The 21607-nt window shown below is 41.5% G+C and overlaps 1 protein-coding gene across 5 annotated transcripts in view; it reads left to right on the top strand.

Annotated features, from left to right (window-relative positions):
- Positions 1–21607, top strand: part of LOC139625093 (contactin-associated protein-like 5) — a 141131-nt gene that overhangs the window by 93501 nt on the left and 26023 nt on the right. For all 5 annotated transcript variants that reach the window (XR_011691834.1, XM_071484716.1, XM_071484745.1 and 2 more), the window contains exons 11-17: positions 6039–6145; positions 12816–12935; positions 17169–17369; positions 18515–18671; positions 19741–19868; positions 20156–20326; positions 21292–21510. Coding sequence is in view for 4 of the 5 variants with exons in the window: in XM_071484716.1 (XP_071340817.1) it covers positions 6039–6145; positions 12816–12935; positions 17169–17369; positions 18515–18671; positions 19741–19868; positions 20156–20326; positions 21292–21510 (1103 nt within the window). In the remaining variant the exon portion in view is untranslated. The remainder of the gene's footprint in view (positions 1–6038; positions 6146–12815; positions 12936–17168; positions 17370–18514; positions 18672–19740; positions 19869–20155; positions 20327–21291; positions 21511–21607) is intronic.

Raw genomic sequence — 21607 nt, 5'->3', positions numbered from 1 at the left:
ACAGAAACCACATGTCAGGTGCTATTTTCTCATCCATACTCTGTATAGCAATGTGTGGGTGTCATACATGGTGGTTGGATCACTCTTCCTGAGAGGTGTCCTTACTCTACAGTGAGTAGAGCGTACTTTCCCTGGAAGTATAGACTAACACTATGGACTAGGGTTACAAAGTTATTTCAATGCTTCATTAAGTCATCTGAAATTCATACAAAGATGAAACAAAGTGTCCCCAACATAAAATAACACGTCTGTGTCATGTTGTTGCAGCAGTTGTTGATCTTCTCCCATGTTTTGTCTCAGACTTTTCTTCCTTTTGTCTCTGGCTTGTCTACAGGTAAGCTGTCACATGGGAGCAACAGATTTCTGTGTAATGGGCGGCTTTGCAGGAAAATAGATGTCAAAGGCAAAGTGATTGAAGACTTTTTGCACCACTGTTTTTGCTGACTTGTTCTTAGTTGCATAAGCTTGTGCCAAGCGTGTGAATTGGTCCATCACCACAAGAAAGTATTCATATCCATGGATCATAACCAAGGATCTTGCTCCTGACTCACTCTGATATCATCTGTTGAAAGACACTTCCCAGCAGACAGGTATGTAGTGTCTTGCACTGAATTGATGGCACACTGGCTGACTACAGTTGTCTCAGGAAAAGCATTGTTTCTCTGTTGTACTGTGCTTTCCACAGCAGCTCCAATAACATCCTGCTTTACTTCTGCTGGGCACTGAGCCATGTACTGGTTAATGTCAAGGGTTAGCTGTGACAGTCCATCAGCATCAGCATTCCTCTTGCCTGGTTGAAGTCGGCCAGCTCACCCACCCAGCGATAGCCTGTTGTATTAAGTTTTGCTGTTGTTAAGAACATATGTTAGGGGGTTGTCATCTGGATAGACGATAAAATGTGGGGCATAGTCTCTGAAGTGTTCACAAATTGACCATTTGAGGGCGAGGATTTCTAGCTTCCCAGAATGCTTATGATACATGTTTCTCAGGGGGTGTTAATGTCCATGAGCCATAGGCTATGACCTTCATCTTGCCTGCTTGTCTCTGATATAACACTGCCCCCAAGCCCTCTTGTGAGGCATTATGGAGGAGAAGGAATTACTCTGCAAAGTCAGGATAACCTAAAATAGGTGGCGGTGTTAGACAGTCAGCTAGATTATTTAAAGCATCCTGGTGGCTCTGAGTCCATCTGATGGGTGTGCTGGGTGGTGGGTGGCCCTTGTGCCTTGTACTACTCACTTTTCCTTTGCTTTTGGACACAGGTGGCAAGGCTCTGTCTGGAGGCAGGGTCAGCAGCTGGTAGAGCAGTTTTACCACCTTGGATAAGTCTGGGATATAGCCCCTGTAGTAGGAGAGGAAACCCAGGACTGTGCTCAGCTCACCCACTGTTGATGGTGGCTGAAAAAACTATATGTTGGGGGTGTGGTAGTGGAACAACAATGGGGTCTGCACATTAAAACACTCGATCCAGAGATCAGTACAGTTATTTATTTGTAACTGAAAAAAAGTAAAGTGGTGAACAAAGGGTGGTGGATGATTTCCTGTACAGGAAAAATAGAAGAGAACATAAATATCAAGTTCAGGAAAATAAAACAATCAATAAAGACATTGAACTTAACCCACTAATACATCCACAATTAAATGCTTTTAAGGTAAGGATATGTCTCCGGTTCTTTTGGTCTCTGGTACCTTTGTCTGATGTGGAGGGAAAGGAGAGAGGGCTGGAGTTTGAGGGTGGGCCTTTATCACCTCAGGAGGAGGCGTGTCCATCCCGACAGGGTGGAGTCTTAGATTTTCAACAGCTGCCCCAGGGTGTTATAAACGCTGTGAGGGGGCGACTCTCAGGGTCCAGGAACCCCTGGTAATATCGTCTGACCTGAATGAGAACTGAAAACCAGGATCAGCCATGCAGAGAGTCTAGCATATCTTGATTTCTGGGAATTGGCTGTCTGTCTGGCACTGACTTCCTGTTGAGTTCCCTATAATCACAGCACAGCTTCAGTCCACCTGACTTTTCGCAAACACAGACGATGGGAGAGGAGTATGGTGACCTTGACTCTGAAATCCACCCACGGTTCAGAAGATCTTGGAGATAATCCTTCACCTCTTGATGCAGGGGCTTGGGCACTGATATGTAGGTCTTCTGAACAGGTGTAGTGTCATGTGTGATGTGCATGTTCAAAGTGGGAATGCACCAAAAGAGGTGGTCAAGGTTATCAGGAGGATCCCACTGAGATGGTCTGTGTCTGTGTTGTGCATTGCTGGTTATCTCATTTAGTTGGATGGAAGGCTGCAAGGTGTTTTGCGCTGCTGCAATTACTGTCTCACCAGGCGACTCCACTGCAATGGGGTACGCTGCTTTAATTTCTTCCAGGTGCCTCAGAATGGTGTGAGGATTTCAGGTGACGTCATGCTTGTTGGTGTTGGCTATTGAGACTGGAATATGCACCACCCTCCTCTCACTGTCAGTGAACAGTCCCTCCTGGATGACAAGATCCTCAGGCAGCTGTGATGTCTTATGTGGAAGAAACAACATACTTTGTCCTGCAAACTTGGTTCCCACAGGTGCACAGATGGATGAGGTGGTTATCTGTTTGGCCGCAAGTCCAAGTAAAACTCTACTTCTATCCACCCATCATATGGATTTTCACTCCCATTTGTAGCTACTGCTACCAGTGGTTTGTACCCAGAAGTTCAGCAATGTCCTGACGTTGCTGTGTGGGAGGTATTGTATCTGGCTTGACTGAGCTCCAGTGTCCCATAGAGCCTCAGTTGCTACATTGTCTTGGTGGCACTGGACCATGCATCTTCTCCCAATGAGACAGATAAGCTTGTTTCGGCACTGTGAATGCACATAGTGAGCATGTGTGGGTGGTTGCTGGGTGGTTGTGGGATGGCAGAGTGAGTGTCAGTGTGATCTCTTGGTGGGTTTAGTGCTTGTGAGGGCATATTTTGCAGAGACACCGTGTTCACTTGGGACCTGGAGGATTGAAAAGCTACTGTGGTCCCAACTTAGCAACAATAGCAGTGTCTGCATGTGTCACCTGCTTGAGCCTCTCTGCATTGCTTACATCCTCCAACCCATCTCACAACTGGTGACGGACGGGTGTTTGTGCTTTGCCTTGCCCTTGCCTAAGAAGTATGTGTACGTGTTACATTGTTCTGTTGTTGCCAGAGGATGCCGTGTACGTGGTGGTGAGTCAAAAGAGCCCTGACATGCCTGTGTATGAGATCAGACCAGAGGGGGGGGGGGGGGCAAAGCCACCCATTACACAGAAATCTGTTGCTCCCATGTGACAGCTTACCTGTAGACAAGCCAGAGACAAAGGGGCAAGACAAAAGGAAGAAAAGTCTGAGACAAAACATGGGAGAAGATCAACAACTGCTGCAACAACATGACACAGACGTGTTATTTTATGTTGGGGACACTTTGTTTCATCTTTGTATGAATTTCAGATGACTTAATGAAGCATTGAAATAACTTTGTAACCCTAGTCCATAGTGTTAGTCTATACTTCCAGGGAAAGTACGCTCTACTCACTGTAGAGTAAGGACACCTCTCAGGAAGAGTGATCCAACCACCATGTATGACACCCACACATTGCTATACAGAGTATGGATGAGAAAATAGCACCTGACATGTGGTTTCTGTGTAATTAAATAATAAAAATATTTAATAACTCTTTGAATGACTCATTATTGTCCATTTAAAGATGTAGGCCCTATATTAAGCCTATTACATTACTGTATTGTTTGTGTTTTGTCCTGGGATGACACTATGTACAAGATTTCCATGGATGTGCATTTGTGCATTTGAAAGAGGTAAGTTTGGTTTGTATTCCAGCCAGACTGTTATGAGCAAATTTCCATAATATAGATCAATTTCTCTTATTCCAAATCATGAAGCTTGCCTGCTGACACGTAGCCTACACAAAACTGTCACAACTGCAAAGAGCAAAAGCATTTGTTTATTTGGCACAGTACAACACTTAAAAAAAGAAGAAAGAAAACAGACAGCTGTTGGCTATCGTTTATTTTGTTTAAATGGGTGAGGGTTAATGTGCAATGCTCAGCTGTCAGAAATTAAAAGCTTGCCTCATCTCTTGTCATGTTTTGGCTGTGATCACGTTTTTGTAGGCTATTCCTCACAGCTCTCCATTAAATCAACCTGCTCCTCCCGACTGAAATCACAGGCGCAGCTCATCACCGCCGTGATACTAGTTCGGTCTGACCGGGTATTTGGGTTTTGTTGAGCCGCATCATGAACACAGAGCCTGGCTGTGTTGGCCATCATCCCCCGTAGTAAAGCACAGGTCTACTATTCATGTAAATACTGCGCCACCCTGTGGCTAAATATCAACTGCACTTAAGTCATAAATTCTCATTTTCAAAATCATTAGCCTGTTTGGCAGGGAACGTATAGCCTAGCTAATTAGGGTAAAGTTTTTCCACAAAGTGCATTCACACACTCAACTAAATGTGAACCATGTGTAGAAAGAGAACGGTAGTCTATAATATATGCTAAGAGGTTAGCACCAGCACGCTAAACTATTATTTTGACGGTTTTACACTTCACTTCCGCTTCCGGTCTGTCCGCCGTCATATTCATAAATAAGAAACGAAAAACAAAAAAATGAATTTGCAAAAACCAAATTTCGGCCGTTATTTGGTTTTGGTTTTTTTTCGTTTTCTCGTTTTTTGATGCTGACAGCAAAAACCGTTTTTCCGTTTTTGGTTTAAAACGAAAAAAGGAAAAAGGGGCGCTGTTTCCGTTTTTTCGTGTTTTGGTTTTGACAGAAAAACGGATTATACTTTGATACCCGGACCGTGCGCTCGGCCTGCGAGTTGAAGACTGTGATCTGGACTTTAAGAAGTTGTGGAAAAAGGTCAAATGTTTGCAGATTGCTCCCTTTCAGCAGCCGAGTCATGGAGAGAGCTTGGAGTAGCTCTCTACTGTAACTGGTGCACGGGAATAAGCAACGGCGGAGGGTCGCGGTGCTGCTTTTCTCCCCTGAGTGACGTCGCCGGGGATCCCTGCTGAGAGTGCCTGGCCTCGGCCAATGCCGATGCTGAGTTTACATTCAAACTCTGATTCGCACCTAGGTGTGAATGGGCGGGGGGGCTGCTCAACTTACTTGACTAATACTTGTAACCAATATTTTTCTTATTATTATTTTTCTCTCATGTTCATGTTCATTGCTTTGACCATGATAACATGTTTACACATCAGTCAGAAGCTGCAGCAGTCACACACATTTTCTTCAGGAAATGTAGATGTTCTTATTTTATCTGTGTTGCTGTGCTGTGTCTGGTGTTATTGTAATCTGAATTGTTTCCACTATTGTTCACATTTCCACTGTTAAAATTAGTCAGTTCAAATGAATGTGATGGTGTGTGTACAATTATTTGGATTCTTACTCTTAACTGTTTTCTGATGACTGCGTTTTTTCTCACCAATGAATCACATAAAGTGAGAAACCATCTCCCTTAAAACCTGACAGAACATTTCTACCTGCACTATTGAGAAACATTGTTCCAAATATTTCAGTCAAACATTTGCTTTCTCTTTGTTATTAGCCTGCTGCACCATCAATAATGTGTGTGTGTATTATTTGATAATAGTTATTAGCAGTATTATCTTACAGTATATATGTTTGATAATCAGTAACTCATCAAAAATAATATAAGGAAATGTTTTATTACTTTATATTGTGTTATATGTCATATTGTTATAATATAAAAATTGTATGTTATGTTTTGGGTGGTTTTTATAACCACCCGAAACATGTATTTTGTTTGAGGTACAAGTGACACTGTCACTAAACAGCAGTTCAGAGTTTTATTTGCAGTGAAATGAGGGTCAGGCTCAGCAGTGCAGCAGCCTGATTAAACTGATATTTCTGTCTTAATATTATGAAAAATATCACATAAGGCAGCAAATATTGTGATATTTGATATTATTGAATATCAGGCTATTCTTCTATGAAGATTAACAGGTCAAGTTTAAAAAAAACAAAAAACACTGTCCTCTGCTGCAGGTGTCTTCCTAACCCATGTGAACATGGAGGTCAGTGTTGGCAGTCCTGGAGCTCCTTCTCCTGCAACTGCTCTGGGACCGGCTACTCTGGAGCCACGTGTCACAGCTGTGAGTCACCAGTTCTTTATTGTTTCAGTGTGAAACAGAAAACATGATACCACACTCATAATAGGGCCAGAAGAAGGAAGAGTGGAGGATACTGATGGATGAATATGACTCACATCATATTTACAGTCAGAAAATAAAATAAAAGTATAATATAAGGTACAACAGTAAGAATTTAGGAAAATAAGCTAAAGAAATTATTCTGCATAAAGGGATTTTACACTTCAAAATACTCTGTTTTAACAACAAAATTCCAAATGTTTAAAAGAAAGTAAAAGTAGTTGAACCTGTGTCTAGTAGTTATTAACAGTGTTCAAGAGTCTTCCAGTGTGTTCAAGAGTTTCTGTCTGGAAACAGGACGAGAGAAAAAAAAAAAGAAAGATGATGTTAGAGAAAAGTTCCATTTATTAGAAACAAGTTGAAATATTCCAACTGAACTGTTAGATTTTTACTTAAAGTTTGATGCTTTTCTGTTTTTCTTATTATCGTCAGTGCAGACAGAAACCTTCACACTGACAACATGACAGACCAGTTGACTGACATGTTGTCAACTTCTAGCTCATTCACTGTCAGGCCTTCTCAGAGTCAGGGTCATACATCTACTTCTCTGGAAAGGGCTCAATGTAACTTGAAGTTTTTTCTGGATGTTAGGATTTCAGGTGGCTTCAGACCAAATTGCAGGTTGATTATAATATCTAAGAGGGTCTGCTCAGTAAATATAAGAAAGAATTCTAGATCAGTCCATGATGCCTGCAGTCACTTTGGTTTCTCCACCACAGGAACTGAGGTCTGCTACAACAGCTGTCTTCTTTTAAAAGCAAACAAGACATCTTTTTTCACCAGCTTTTAGTTAGGTTTAAAATCAAAATGTTTATTTTCATCTTATTGTATTAATAATCATAATTCGATTCAATTCAATTTTATTTGTATAGCGCCAAATCATAATATACATTATCTCAAGGCACTTTACTTTACCTTACTTTGTTACAGAGAAAAACCCAACAGTTCCCACAAAGAGCAAGCGCTTGGCGACAGGGGGGAGGAAAAACTCCCTTTTAACAGGAAGAAACCTCCAACAGAACTGAGCTCAGGGGGGGCAGCTGTCTGCCTCGACCGGTTGGGTTTAGGAGAAGATAAAAAAGGGGGGGAGGGGGGAGGAGAGAGGAGAAAAGAGAGAGAGAGAGACCAGGAACAGCTGTGTAGGTAATGGTGTTATCAATAATGATGACAGATAACAGTGGTTAATAGTAATGATGAGTAGTGGTGGATCTGGATCCTGCTGCTCCCGAGGCAGAGATACCTGCAGAATGAGGACAGAGAGAGGGAGAGAGAGGAGAAGCACAAACTACGGGAGAGAAAAAAATACAAAGTTAATGGTATAAAGTAATCGAGAGAGAGAGAGAGAGCCCAGTGAATCATGGGAATCCCCCAGCAGTCTAGCTCTATAGCAGCATAACTAAAGGATGGGTCAGGACATACCCGAGCCAACCCTAACTATAAGCTTTACTAAACAGGACATCTTAAAGGTAGAGAGGGTGTCTGCCTCCCGAACCCACACTGGGAGCTGGTTCCACAGGAGAGGAGCCTGATAGCTGAAGGCTCTGCCCCCCATTCTACTCTTACAAACTCTGGGAACCACAAGTAGACCTGCATTTAGAGAGCAAAGTGTCCTATTGGGAAAATAGGGAAGTATAAGCTCTCCAAGGTACGATGGTGCCTGACCATTAATGGCTTTGAAGGTGAGGAGGAGGATTTTAAATTCTATCCTGGATTTTACAGGGAGCCAATGCAGAGAAGCTAACACAGGAGAGATGTGATCTCGTTTCCTAGTTCCTGTCAGTACTCGTGCTGCAGTATTTTGGATCAATTGGAGGCTTTTTACTGCATTTTTGGGGCATCCTTACAATAAAGTAGTAGTCCAGTCTTGAGGTAACAAATGCATGAACTAGCTTTTCAGCATCCTTTAGACACAGAATGGGTCTGATTTTAGCAATATTGCGCAGGTGGAAGAAGGCTGTCCTAGAGACTTGCTTTATATGTGAGGTAAAGGACAAGTCCTGGTCAAAAATGACACCAAGGTTTCTGACTGTAGCACTGGAGGCCAAGGTGATGTCATCCAGAGTCAGTATATTATCACATAGTGTATCTCTGAGGTGTTTTGGGCCAATTACAATAACTTCAGTTTTGTCTGAGTTTAAGAGTAAGAGATTACTGGTCATCCAGGTTTTTATGTCCTTAAGACACACCTGAAGCTTGGCAACCTGGTTAGTCTCACCTGGCTTCATGGATAAGTACAGCTGGGTGTCATCTGTGTAACAATGGAAATTTATCTGGTGCCTCCTAATAATGTTTCCTAGAGAAAGCATATATAGAGTGAAAAGTATTGGTCCTAGCACAGAACCTTGTGGAACTCCATGACTGACTGTAGTGTTGATAGAAGAGTCATTATTAACATGAACAAACTGGAGTCTATCTGACAGATATGAACTAAACCAGCTTAGTGCGGTTCATTTAATGCCGACCATATGCTCTAGTCTCTGTAATAGAATCTTATGATCGGTGGTGTCAAATGCAGCACTAAGATCTAGTAGGACAAGTATAGAGACAAGTCCATTGTCTAAGGCTATGAGGAGATCATTGGTAACCTTAACCAGAGCTGTTTCTGTGCTATGATGGACTCTAAAACCTGACTGAAAATCTTCAAACAAACCATTTCTGTGCAGATAATCACATAACTGGTTTGCAACGACCTTCTCAAGGATTTTGGAAATAAAGGGGAGGTTGGATATAGGTCTATAATTGGCTAAAACATCTGGATCAAGAGTAGGCTTTTTAAGTAGAGGTTTAATTACTGCAACTTTAAAAGCCTGCGGTACATAACCAAAAAACTTCTTTGAACAGCCTTGTTCTAGACCTTGGGGTCTAGAAGACAAGTCGATGGTTTAGATGAAGAAACTGTTGAAGCAAGCTCAGAGAGATGTACAGGAGAAAAACAGTCAAAATATAAGACAGTTACAGTGGACTCTGAGGCTGTTGAACTGGACAGTACATCTGAACCAGCTGTGGGGAGAAGATGGTGAATTTTTTCCTCTAACAGAGACAATTTTATTTGTAAAGAAGCTCATAAAGTCATTACAACTGAGGGCTAAAGGTATAGATGGGTCAACAGAGCTGTGGCTGTCTGTCAGCCTGGCTACAGTGCTGAACAGAAACCTGGGATTGTTCTTGTTTTCTTTTATCAATGATGAATAATAGGATGTTCTGGCTTTACGGAGACTTTTTTTATACGCCAATAGGCTGTCTTTCCAAGCCTTTAGAGATTCTTCCAGGTTGGTAGAACGCCACCTTCTTTCTAGCTTCCTTGAACTTTGCTGTAAAGCTCATGTTTCTGAGTTGTACCATGGAGCTAGCCTTCTCTGACTCACTACCGTCTTCCTCAGTAGCCCCTACTGTATCTAGAGTTGCACGCAGTGAGGCTACAGTACTGTCAACAAGATCATCAACCTGTGTAGATGTGAAGTTAAGAGGGCTGTTTCCTACTGCATCGATACATGGCAGTGGGCTCAGTACTGATGGGATTCTGTCTTTAAATTTGCTAATGGTATTGTCAGAGAGACACCTGCTGTAATGGACTTTTTTCCCAGATGCGGTGTAGTCCATGACTGAAAACTCAAATGATAACAGAAAATGGTCAGATAAAAGAGGGTTTCTAGGAAATACTGTTAGATATTCAATGTCAATCCCATAAGTCAGAACCAGATCAAGGGTATGGTTAAAAGAGTGAGTGGGTTCATTAACATGCTGAGAGAAGCCAATTGAGTCTAATAATGAATTAAATGCAATACTCAGGCTGTCACTTTCAACATCTACATGAATGTTAAAATCACCCACTATGATAACTTTATCTGTGCTGAGAACTAACTCAGACAAAAAGTCTGAGAACTCAGATAAGAACTCAGAGTAAGGGGCAGGTGGATGATATACAGTAACTAGTAGGACTGGTTTTTGTGTTTTCCAGTTTGGGTGTGACAGACTAAGAATAAGGCTTTCAAATGAATCATGATTAAACTTAGGCTTAGGATTCATTAATAAATTGGAGTGATAAATGGCTTCCACCCCTCCTCCTCGGCCTGTGCTTCAAGGGATATGAACGTTAACATGAGTGGGGGGTGTTGATTCATTCAGACTAACATATTCATCCTGCTGCAGCCAGATTTCCGTCAGACAGAGCAGATCTACGCGATGATCAGTTATCAGATCAATGACTAGTAGAGATTTAGATGAGACTGATCTGATATTCAATAATCCACATTTAATTTTCCTGTTATTTGGTTCTGGAATAACAGTTGTGTTAATTTCTATTAGGTTTTCATGTCTAACTCCTCCTCTGTTCACTTTTGATTTATTACATTTAAATTTAGGTGGTCGGGGGACAGACACAGTTTTTAGGGGGTGAATGGCAGTCGACTGCTCTAAGAGAGGCGCAGAGAAGAGTGTAAGACTGCGACTCTGCCTCCTGGTCTCAACTCTGGATTGTCATGGCTTTGGCTTTCTAATAAACTCAGTGAAATTTCTAGATAAGAGAGCAGCTCCATCCAGCGTGGGGTGTATGCCGTTCCGTCTAATCAGACCAGGTCTTCCCCAGAAAGTCTGCCAATTATCAACAAAGCCCACATCGTTAGCGGAACACCACCTCGATAACAATGACAAGTGGCTGTACATGTCATCGTTGGTCAGATTGGGTAGGGGCCCAGAGAAAACTACGGAGTCCGACATTGTTTTAGCATAAGTACACACCGACTCCACATTAATCTTAGTTAATTAATCCAATTCATAACACCTTCCTATCTCATGCCCTTTTCATAGTATGTTACCGTCTTATATGTCTTTGTGATGTATGATCTTTGCCTATTTTTTGCTTGCTATCTTGAAGCACTTTGAGTCTTGGTATGAAATGTGCACCATAAAACAACATGTGTAAAAGCCTTTAGTGTCATCATCAGGCTACATTAACAAACATGTTAAATTGTATGACCTGTTGTTTTTAGTAACTGAATGAATTGTTTTTATTGTGACATGAATTTTCCAGGTCACATGAAAATAGATTCACGTTAGAACAGTTTCCAGCCGAGTGTCACAACTGACTCTAAATGTGCATTCAGTTACATCTGTGATTGACTGTAGTTTTAAGAGATGGGCTCTGCTGCAGGAGGCTGTACAAACACACACTTAGAAGGATCTTCTCAATGGTGCAACTACCGACAGTGCAGCCGTGCACTGCACTGGGGCCCAGTAGATTTTAGGAGGCCATCACACTTTCAGTTTTAAGTCATAGTCTTTTATATTTTATTGTCCTTAATGAAATTTTCCAAAACTACATGTTTTATGAAAAAAGACACTCAACGTTATGAAGTCCTAAAAGCTGCAGCTGTGCAGCCATGCTGTCCCTGAGAGTCAAACACTGGACATTCAGACAATGTTTCAATGACAGACATTGATAATCCCATGTCTGTTCCTCTAGTGCCATCATGAGGTTGACCTTTTTGCTCTTTAGTGAAATGTTTTGACAACTGTTGGATGGACTGTCATGAAATCTGCTAGATATTCATTTTCCTCAAGAGATTTTTTTTTTTTTCTCAGGCCTTCATCAGGTCGAAGTTTCAGTTTGTCCAGCTCCAGGTCCACTAGCATGGTGGTGTGTGAAACATTGTGAAAATATTGAGTTACCTCAAAGTCCTTTCTCACAAAGTGTATAAGGAGGTTTGTCAGGTCTACTGATTATTCTGACACTATAGGTTTGTATTGTGCTGAGTGGGACTAAACTGTCTGAAGAACAATGTTCAACTGGATCTTGACAGGTTGAAAAGAAAAACTGCATCATGCAGCCAAACGACTAAAACTGGTACCCACACGTTATTGTAATAAAACTTCTGAAATCACATTGGAGCTCTGTAACACCAATAAGATGCTAATTAACAGAAGAATTAATACAAGGCCAGTTACATTTAGTTGAATCAAGTCAAATAGCCTTGAATAGATAATCCAATCTACACTCAAAACAAGTCTAAATATAAGATTGTCTCACTTAGACATAGATTTTACGTGAAGGACGTCTGGTTCCTGCCACTGCTTTCACATGACAGGATGACAGGAGTGGAAGTTGTGATAATTTGTTTTCTTGCGTCAAGATGCAGACTCACTTTTAGTAACAAGTCCATTGTTACTGGAAACATTTTCTTACTCTGAGCACAGTGAACACTGTTTTCTGCCAGACTGAGAGCTGAGTTGGTTATTGTCTCTGTTCCTCTCTGTGGTTTAAAATGTTCAGGTGGATAAAGATGATGTTGTGTGTTTCTGTGCACCAGTCAGGATCAGCTCATGATGCCTCCTCTAGTGAAAACACTCATGGTGCTGACAAAGCAGATCAATTAAGGTTGTGACTGTTATGCTCCCAGTAAATATAAAATATCTTTTCATACTCTGATTCCTGCTCATTCAGTCATAAGTATCTAAGATTAAACAGATGGACTTCGACAAATGGTCTGAAGATATTATAGGTATATGATAGATATTTTCATTCTAGACAGAAATGACTTGATTAGATGGAGATTTAGTTTTTTGCAGTACAGGAACAGGAAGCTGTTGTTGAATAAAAGCTTTCTCCTCCTTGCAGCCATCTATGAGACATCCTGCACGGCCTACAAGCTGATGGGCAGTTCCTCTGGCTTTTACTCCATTGATCCAGATGGGAGTGGCCCGCTGGGGCCCACTGAGGTCTACTGCAACATGACAGGTTAGTTCACTGCAGTCCACCATGTCATCACCTTTCCTCTGTCAGAGCTCCAGTGGGACCAGAGCCCAGAGTCAAGTCTCTCAGAGATCACATGACTTTGCAGCACTGACACTTCACTGTCCACACAGAAATCTTACTGCCCAATGACCTTCCCTGACAGGTGGTGACGTCAGGCCGTTCAGCATCCAAAAAATAAAAAATAAAATAGTTATTCATCCGCATTTTTATGTAAAGAAAATACAATTTCTTCTTCCTTTAAAGTCATAATCTGAAAGTCTTCCACATTCAAATGTCTGAAAATGATTAGACCTATGTTATATATTTTTTGGATTTATATACAAACATTATCCTGTTTAGGTTGCTTGCCAGAAGCTCAAAATTTACTTTTATCCCATTTTAAGAAACATTTAAAGATACACTTTTTACACCTTAGTGTTTTATAACTATATATTTTAACCAGAGGACGGATTTTCAGCATCAGATGTCTGGACCTTAAGTTATCAAAGAAAGCAGCCAGGCAAATGGCAGCTCAGGTCCCTTCCACTCTGAGATGTCCTGTGTCCACCGAACAGCGTTAGTGAATCACCAGTTTCTAAAGTGAAACTGCTTTATTTGTTCTTTCTTTCATTTTGGCGAGGAGGATGCTTCTGCAGATATTTCAGCTGCTGGTGAAAACCTCCTGAACGTCTGGTTCATAAATGAGCAGTTAGTTAATAAGATTAGCAGTTTTAGCTCCCAGCCCTTCCCTGATGTCCTGTGTCTGTTATAGAGTGTCGGTGAAACAATGACTTTAAATGTGAAACTGCTTTCAGTGCTTTTAATGGTTATAATCAGCGGGTCTACTTCTTTTGGAGAGCACCTCAGGAACTTGGTTTTATTAAAACTAGCAGATTTAACAAAGAGCTGTTAAGATCTCACAGGCTTCCTATTCAACATTTTACAAATTCCACCATTATAGACTGTATAATCTGCAGAGATGCTGCATGTGAGATGGAATTTATCAAGTGTTATTAGCTTAAAATGTGAAAGTCCACTGAGTCTAAATGTATCTGACCCTGCTCACTATTCTAACATGTTTCTCAAATTTTACACCAAGACTTTTTTCTTTAGAAGTGTTCAATTAATCATCCATTAACCTCTAAATTTCACTTATTAAGTAAAAGTCTGGCTGAGTCATTCGTGGAGACAGACACGACACTGTGAATACCCATCATCATTGAACTGAAGGTCTGCTCAGTGAGGAGAGCAGTGCACCACAGACATGCCTGGTCATTATTAAACAGTTGTGTTGTTGTTGTTGATATTGGTTGTTTTAGACCTGCCTGTATGGTTCTCATGAATATGTTGACATCTGTTTCCTTGTTAAATCAGTTTCTTTCTCAGTGAGCAAACACACACTTTGGTTTTTGGTTGACAGACTTAAGGGACTGACTGTTTGAATGCAGGTCTGAGAGTTCCCCTGTTAATTAAGTTGATCAACACTCATTGTTGGTGAAAAGTTAAAAGGACTCAACCATGAAACTGCTGCACCCTGAAGAAATTGTGCATTTCCTCCTGTGCTACTAAAAGGAATCCTATAATCCCAGGGTTTTGGGTGTGCAAACCTTCTTTTTTGATTCTCAGAGTTGAAAATGTTCACAGATAAGATATCAGTCAAATTGTGTCATTGTGTTTTCTGCCTCACGGCTTCACACACTACAGAAAAAACAACTAAACTTGTGGACAAAAAAATTTTTTTTTGTAATTGGTGTCATTAAACTCCAATAAATGATTTTTCATTGGCTCCTTGTAGCGGCAGAAACAAGTTGTGAACACAACATTAATTTAAGAAAATTAAAAGGCTGTAATTTTTATTTTTTTCTTGTCAACAAAGACCTAAACAACAATACCCTAATCCCACTAACCAGTGCTGTCTGTGTATCCAAAGCCTGATTTGCCCGAGCCACGAGCTCCAGTGTCAAACACTGTCAGTGAGACTGAGACTGTTTCACTGACATGTTCCTTCATTATGAAAAATATCAGCATGGTAGTTTAGTTACAAACTGCTCCACAGTCTAATAACTGTAACAGTTTTTGGAGAGTAGTTAAATAAATGACTGCACGTTTCATCCTCTGCCGTTGCACAAACATCAGGGGCTGGTTCGTCAAGACAAACAGCTGGTGGCACTAAAACCACTGCTGAGTAAGAGGGCAAAACAGAGCCCTACACCTCAAACAGTGGAACACAATGTAGAAAAGATGAAGAGATATTTCTTGTGTTCATGTAATGAAGCTAACAGTCTCCTCATGCTCCACACACATCTGTTTGTATCTGTTTTCAGTCTATTCAACATTTAGTTCACATGCTTCATGTGTGTCATCCTGTCCCTACTGCACTGTGTCTCGTTTAGCTTTACTCTGGTGTGACTCACCTGATGTAGACTGTGAGTATAAGCCCGCCATTGGCCGTGTGTCTTTGTCATCAAACTCTCCTACGCTTCCAGACACAACAACAACAGCCTCCAAGCTGGAGCCTACACGCTGACACAGGGAAGTGTTGATGAAAATTTGGATGATTTGGATTTCCTTGTATTTCTGGAGTTTCCACTCAGATTTCTTTATTTAGACACTGAAAAGACAGGTGGATGGAAACCCACATACTCTAAATCACTCACATAACTTTAAGTGAGAAGGTAGTGATATGTAACACAACAAGCCAGCAGGGCAGTGTGAACTGTATCACTGCACATGATCATTGGCCTCTGCCTTACAGGGGCCACTCTCCAGAGACTAGGTCACTGACATGTTTTCAACAACGGAGCTGTGGCCCAAAACCTGGCCCAAATAATCCAGGTTTTAGACACAATCAGTTCAGTCTGGTTTGGGCCTTTAATTTAATAACAATGAAGAAAAATATAGAGACTCACCGGCCTTATTCTTTACGTCACTCTAGCAAAGGGGGCAGAGCTTGGTGGTTTGATCCCAGACTCCTCCTGTCCATATTTCAAACTGTCCCCAGTGATGAGGGCAGGATGCTGCCTCTCTGCTGCTGCTGGCTCTAATGGAGTCCAGTCATTAGCAAATAGTTGTTTATTCCAACATCCAGCAGTTACAGAGCAACATTGTCTTTTGGATGTGTTGACGTCCACCTGATCCTTCTCTGTTTTTAGTCTCAGCAAACTCCTGAGGGAGCAGTTACTTTGGTAACCAGTGTAGTATCTGAAGTTCTATAGGATATGTAACTTTATGGGTTTGGTATGTTTAGATAGGGGCCCCAGGTCAGAGGATGCACTGGGAGATGGGTGCTTCTCTGTTTAGGAGAATGTGGCCTTTTTTGGTCTTAGGTATAGGGGTTTTGGGAGATGACTGTCCCTCTGAATGAGGCCTTTTATGGTATGGATTACATACGTTGTCTTAGGTTCAGGAAGACAACCAGCTCATATAGATGGGGAGTTAGAGCAGTTATTCAGAGGAGATTCACATTGGCTTCGACTCCTCTCTCAGGCAATCTCGAGTGCTTGATTTGATGTTGGACTTCTTTGTAATAAACCTCTTTATATACAAGCAAGACGGTGTCAGCGGAGTTTTCTTCATCATCATCACATCATCGCTGTTTAAGAAACAACACCAGCGTGTCATTGTCTGTCTCTGTGTCACTGTGTTCATGAGCAGTTACACTGACAATTGATTAATATTGTTATTGTTATTATTAAAAATGTGATTTTAAGTTGTGAACAGGTGAAAAAAAATCTGTACAGTGTCTTTCTGTACTGTTTGTGTGTCCCGTGCACTGTCTGTGTGTCACGTATACTGTCTGTGTGTCCCGTTTACTGTCTTTCGTCTATATTTTACATTACTCATCTGAGCAATGTTGATTCTGATTTTGTGGGTTTCTATGTTGACACTGTCTGCTCTTTATAATTTGGATTATTTTACATTTTCCACATCCTTCATTTATTTATATATTATATAAAGTCGTCCTTACTGTTGTGTTTATTAGTGTGTAACTGCTACAGTTTTCTTGAACTCTTTGCACATGACAAAAACATTTGAAAAATATTTCAACCAAAAATAAGTTTGAAAAGACTTTTTTCCAGTGTTGACAGTCTGTCCTCCTATGGACTAGAGACACCTCATCTTAGCATGTGTCAACTGACCGTAAAATTTGTTTTTTTGTTAGTTTTTTGTTTGTAGAGTAGAAGGTGTGGACAGTGGGTTCACATGGTTTTTGAGTGTTGTGTTGTGTTTGTTTAGAGGAGCGGGTGTGGACAGTGCTGACCCACAATATCACAGCTCCAGTCAGAGTCCAGGGCTCCTCTCTACAGAACCCTCACATCATGATGTTAAACTACAGCACCTCAGCCCAACAAATGCACACCATCATAATGGGGTCAGAGCAGTGCCAACAGGAAGTGGTTTACAGTTGCAGGAAGTCCCGCCTTTTCAACACCAAAGGTAAAAGTGTCTGTTTCAGAAGATTGTTTTTCTCTGGATGTTTTCTCCTCTTTCATCCTGTTTGTGTCCCACTGAGGAAACCCCCCCGCTGACCTCATCAACCAGCACTCACTCTACTCTTGTGTCACTCATATCGTTATGTTTTTTCAGTGACTTGAAAGGAAATCTTCAATCATTTCTGTGCACATTCATCTTGAATTCCTCTGGGAGTGTTTGGTGTCCCAAACATTGTGCATGTGCTGCTCTCATGAAACATTCATGAAGTCCTGGATTCCACTATTCCCTTGGTACCTTGTGAACACAAACAAACACATTCATGTGCACAGCAGATCAAAGACAGATCTCTAATTTCCCCTGTTTAATGAGTATTTTTGCAAGTCATTTAACCATTTTCTGACCTGCTCCTGTTTTCATTTGCTGTTAATGTAAATGTAACACTTTCTCCATGTTTACCTGTCTTGATCAAATCTGCATTGTGGAACATTAACAGTTACAATTTGTAATGGTCACCACTCCTCACAGTTTCTCTTTTTAACACAAACACTCTTTATTCACTACTGGTTCTGCTTTGCAGTTTTTTCAATTTATGCTAATTTACATTCATTGAAACTAAACATTTCCTGCACAGATCTTCACATCACACTGGCAGCCTTATAGTAACACTTGACACTGATTGAAAACTGCTTAGTGAGGGAAAACAAATGATGGTATACAAAAAAAAAACAACTCAAAATGTGGTGAACCAAATCAGCAAAGCTGCTGTCAGATGCATTTAGATTCTCTCACAACTACCACCAGAAATTTGAACACATTTTTGTTCGTAACTCAAGAATTCATATGCTAATTATAACAGAATTTAACACAAATGTCTGAAATGAACTGATCAGATTTTGGTGGTGAAACCTCACAAAATACTTTTTAGCTGAAACTCAAGACATCACACAGCAATTATGACAAAATTTCATGCAAATGGTTAATATTGTATATGACTCTGGATAAACAGGGATGTAATCTGAAACTAGTCTGAGTGGTGGAGGCATACACCTGCAAGGTGGTAATTCTACTTTAATCTCTGCTGCGTGTTCAGGTATTATTTCAGTGAAATACGGGAGCTGCTTCTTTGACTGTGTGGTGTGTGATTGCAGATGGCCGCCCGTTGTCCTGGTGGTTGGACCAGAGAGGAGAGCGGCGGAGCTACTGGGGAGGCATCCTGCCTGGAGTCCAGCAGTGCTCCTGTAGCCTGGAGGAGAACTGCATCGACATGAACTACTTCTGCAACTGCGATGCTGACAAAGGCTCATGGTATATAGCACACACAGTGAATGCACAACGATAACTGTCACCACTGCATTGGAGACTTGCAAAGTTGGAATGAATATTCACAAAGCACCAAAACCATGACAAACCATCACATTGACTACATCAAAAGTTTTTTTCAAATCTGCATCAGCCTCAGGAGAAATCTGAATTAGCCATAGACTGTATATAAAAATGGACGTCGACTCCAGCTCCAGAAAATGAAGCCAATGCGGAAGTGCCTTAAACCTGCATTCTATCGAATGACCATCAGGGGGCGACACCAATGGTTGCAAAAAGAAGTCAGATTGTATGGAAGTCTATGAGAAAATGACCCTACTTCTCACTTGGTTTATGACCCCAGTAAACGTTTTCATAACGAGTTAATGGTCTCAATCGCTAGTTTCAAGTCTTCTTCAATACAATATGATGTTCATTTTTTAAATTATAGTCCAATTTAATTTAAAATATACGATAAAGTAGGGTATGCATTGGGGCGTGGCTAACATATGATTGACACATTTTGGCTTGTCAATCAAGAGCAGTCCCTTTTAACTATTAACTATTAAAAGTACTTTAACACTTTGTAATAAAGTTTACCACAACTTATGGAAAATGACTTCAGATTCAGCAGCGCTGCGTAGCCGAAAGATTGATGCCGTTGTCAGGTTAACAGTTTAGGTGGCGTGCATCATGACCTCGGCTCTTAGGTCAGCTCCACCCCTCGCTCCTCCTCAGCTCCACCCTCTTCTCCAAATGTGGTTTCTTCTGGTTTCAAAAAATCAAGATGGCGGCGGCCAAATTGCAAACTCAAGGCTTCAAAACGGCAATTCGCAAACCAATGGGTGACGTCACTGTGGGTTGCCACTTGGAATTAGCATATTGTAACTCAATGAAGCAGAAAGTTCATGTTGTGTCCTCACACCACACGCCCAGGTTACAGGCCAGTGCTGCATTTTACTCTCCTGTCACTGCTGTCACATCTGTTGTCATGCATATGGCTGAGCTGATAACTGTGATCAAAAAAATTCATTTATTTGGACTCTGAGGGGTGACTGTTCTTCTTCTGTCAAAGGGCCAATGACACGGGGGTCCTCTCCTATAAAGACCACCTGCCAGTGCGCCACATGGTGATTGGAGACACCAACAGAACGGGCTCAGAGGCCATCTACCGAATCGGCCCTCTTCGTTGCTATGGAGACAGTAGGTGACCACTGCAATGTTGAAGCTCCACTTTGGGCTCCTGGGTGCAGAGGGAGACTTTGAATCTCAGCGTTGATGTTGATTGAGACAAAACACACTCAAATACCATCTTAGCACCATATAAAGAGTCAAGCTGCACTGGTGTCTGACTCCTCACCTTAACTCGGAGTTATTGTGATGTGGTTTTGTGAAATGCTTGGTACTCCTTTATGCCTCACTGAACCTGACCTTCCTGTCAGCCTCCCAGCAGGAAGCAGCTCCCCCACTTTCCTTTCATCTTCTTTCAGAGTTCATGTGGAACGCAGTGTCTTTCTACCAGGAGTCCTCCTCCCTCCTCTTTCCCACCCTGCAAGCTGAGCTCACCTGCGACATCTCCTTCTACTTTAAGACCAGTGTTCCTTCAGGAGTCTTTCTGGAGAACCTGGGCCATAAAGACTTCATTCGAGTGGAGCTCAGCTGTGAGTGAATGATCAGCAGAATAAGACTGATAGGAAACAGGACAGAATAGGACATGTTCACAGTTATCAGTACCACATGTCTTAGATGGAAATGCTGTAGCTGCTGAAACTTAATTTCCTGTGAAAGCTGTCGGCCATGTACAACATGATGGACATGATCCTGATGACAATGAGTGTCATTTCTTTAATGCCTATGTACAGTAGAAAACATCTTAAAGAATATATTGGCTATAGAAGTAAGAATTCAAATATTGTAAAGATTTATTTTACTCTCTGTGTAATGATGTGACTGATTCCTGTGCAGAGCAGCAGTCCAGGGTCTCATTTATAGGACACGGGATATGAACCAACAGTTTGCACAAAGGCAAAAAATCATGTAACCTGTAATCACAGTTTCCTGCACAGTTTCCTCATTATTCATCATAATCAACTTGAAAATGTGTGCATGTGTGTGAGCCTCATATGTGAGCTATATCAGTGCACTATAATTCTCTCTTTTACATGGAGATGAATGTCTGCTACATTCAAGCCGTTGCTAAATGAGTTAATGCACAGAGCTGAAGCTGCAGAGGGGAGCACCCACTGATGGAATAGATACAACAGCAGGAATCAAGTTTCTGATGCTGCAGATGAAAAAGAAACTGTTCAGACAAAGGATCACAGTAAGAAAATGAAAGACAAACAGATAACCATCAGTGTGGCTTTTCCTCGTTCTGTTGTGTAGTTACTCTCACAGCCAGAGGGAGACCAGCAATCCACTCTGCAGGTGTAATGCAATTTTTGCACAGTACTGAGACCAAACCCCCTTCATAGATTTAGACCTTTAAAGTTTTATATCTGAGAAGGAGTTCTGACTTTTTCTGTAAGCTGTGCCTAAATCCACTCTGGGTCAGGAAGCTGCCCAGCAGCAGTATGAGTCAGTCTTACCAAGGTGTGTGTGTTTGTTTATGTGTGTGACATCCCAGCTCCCTCAGTGGTGACTTTCTCCTTTGACATGGGGAACGGTCCGGCGGTCCTAGCTGTGAAGTCCCACCTCCCTCTGAATGACAGGCAGTGGCACTATGTGCGGGTGGAGCATAATGTGAAGGAGGCATCACTGCAGGTTGACCAGCTTCCTCTTCGCTTCCTAGAGGCTCCAGCTGATGGACAACACCGTTTACACCTCAACAACCAGCTGTTTGTAGGTACGACAGCTTCTGACCAGAGAACCAGACCAGAGGTTTAAGAATTATGTCCTGTCTCATCACATCACTGCAAGTTTGTCAACAATACAGTTGATAG

Source organism: Trachinotus anak, unplaced genomic scaffold, assembly GCF_046630095.1.
Source record: "Trachinotus anak isolate AG129_WGS33_773 ecotype Australia unplaced genomic scaffold, CSIRO_AGI_Tana_v1 ptg000001l, whole genome shotgun sequence".
NCBI classification, from domain to species: Eukaryota; Metazoa; Chordata; class Actinopteri; order Carangiformes; family Carangidae; genus Trachinotus; species Trachinotus anak.
Note: the sequence above shows the minus strand (reverse complement) of the source record. Positions and strands in the feature narration are given on the sequence as shown.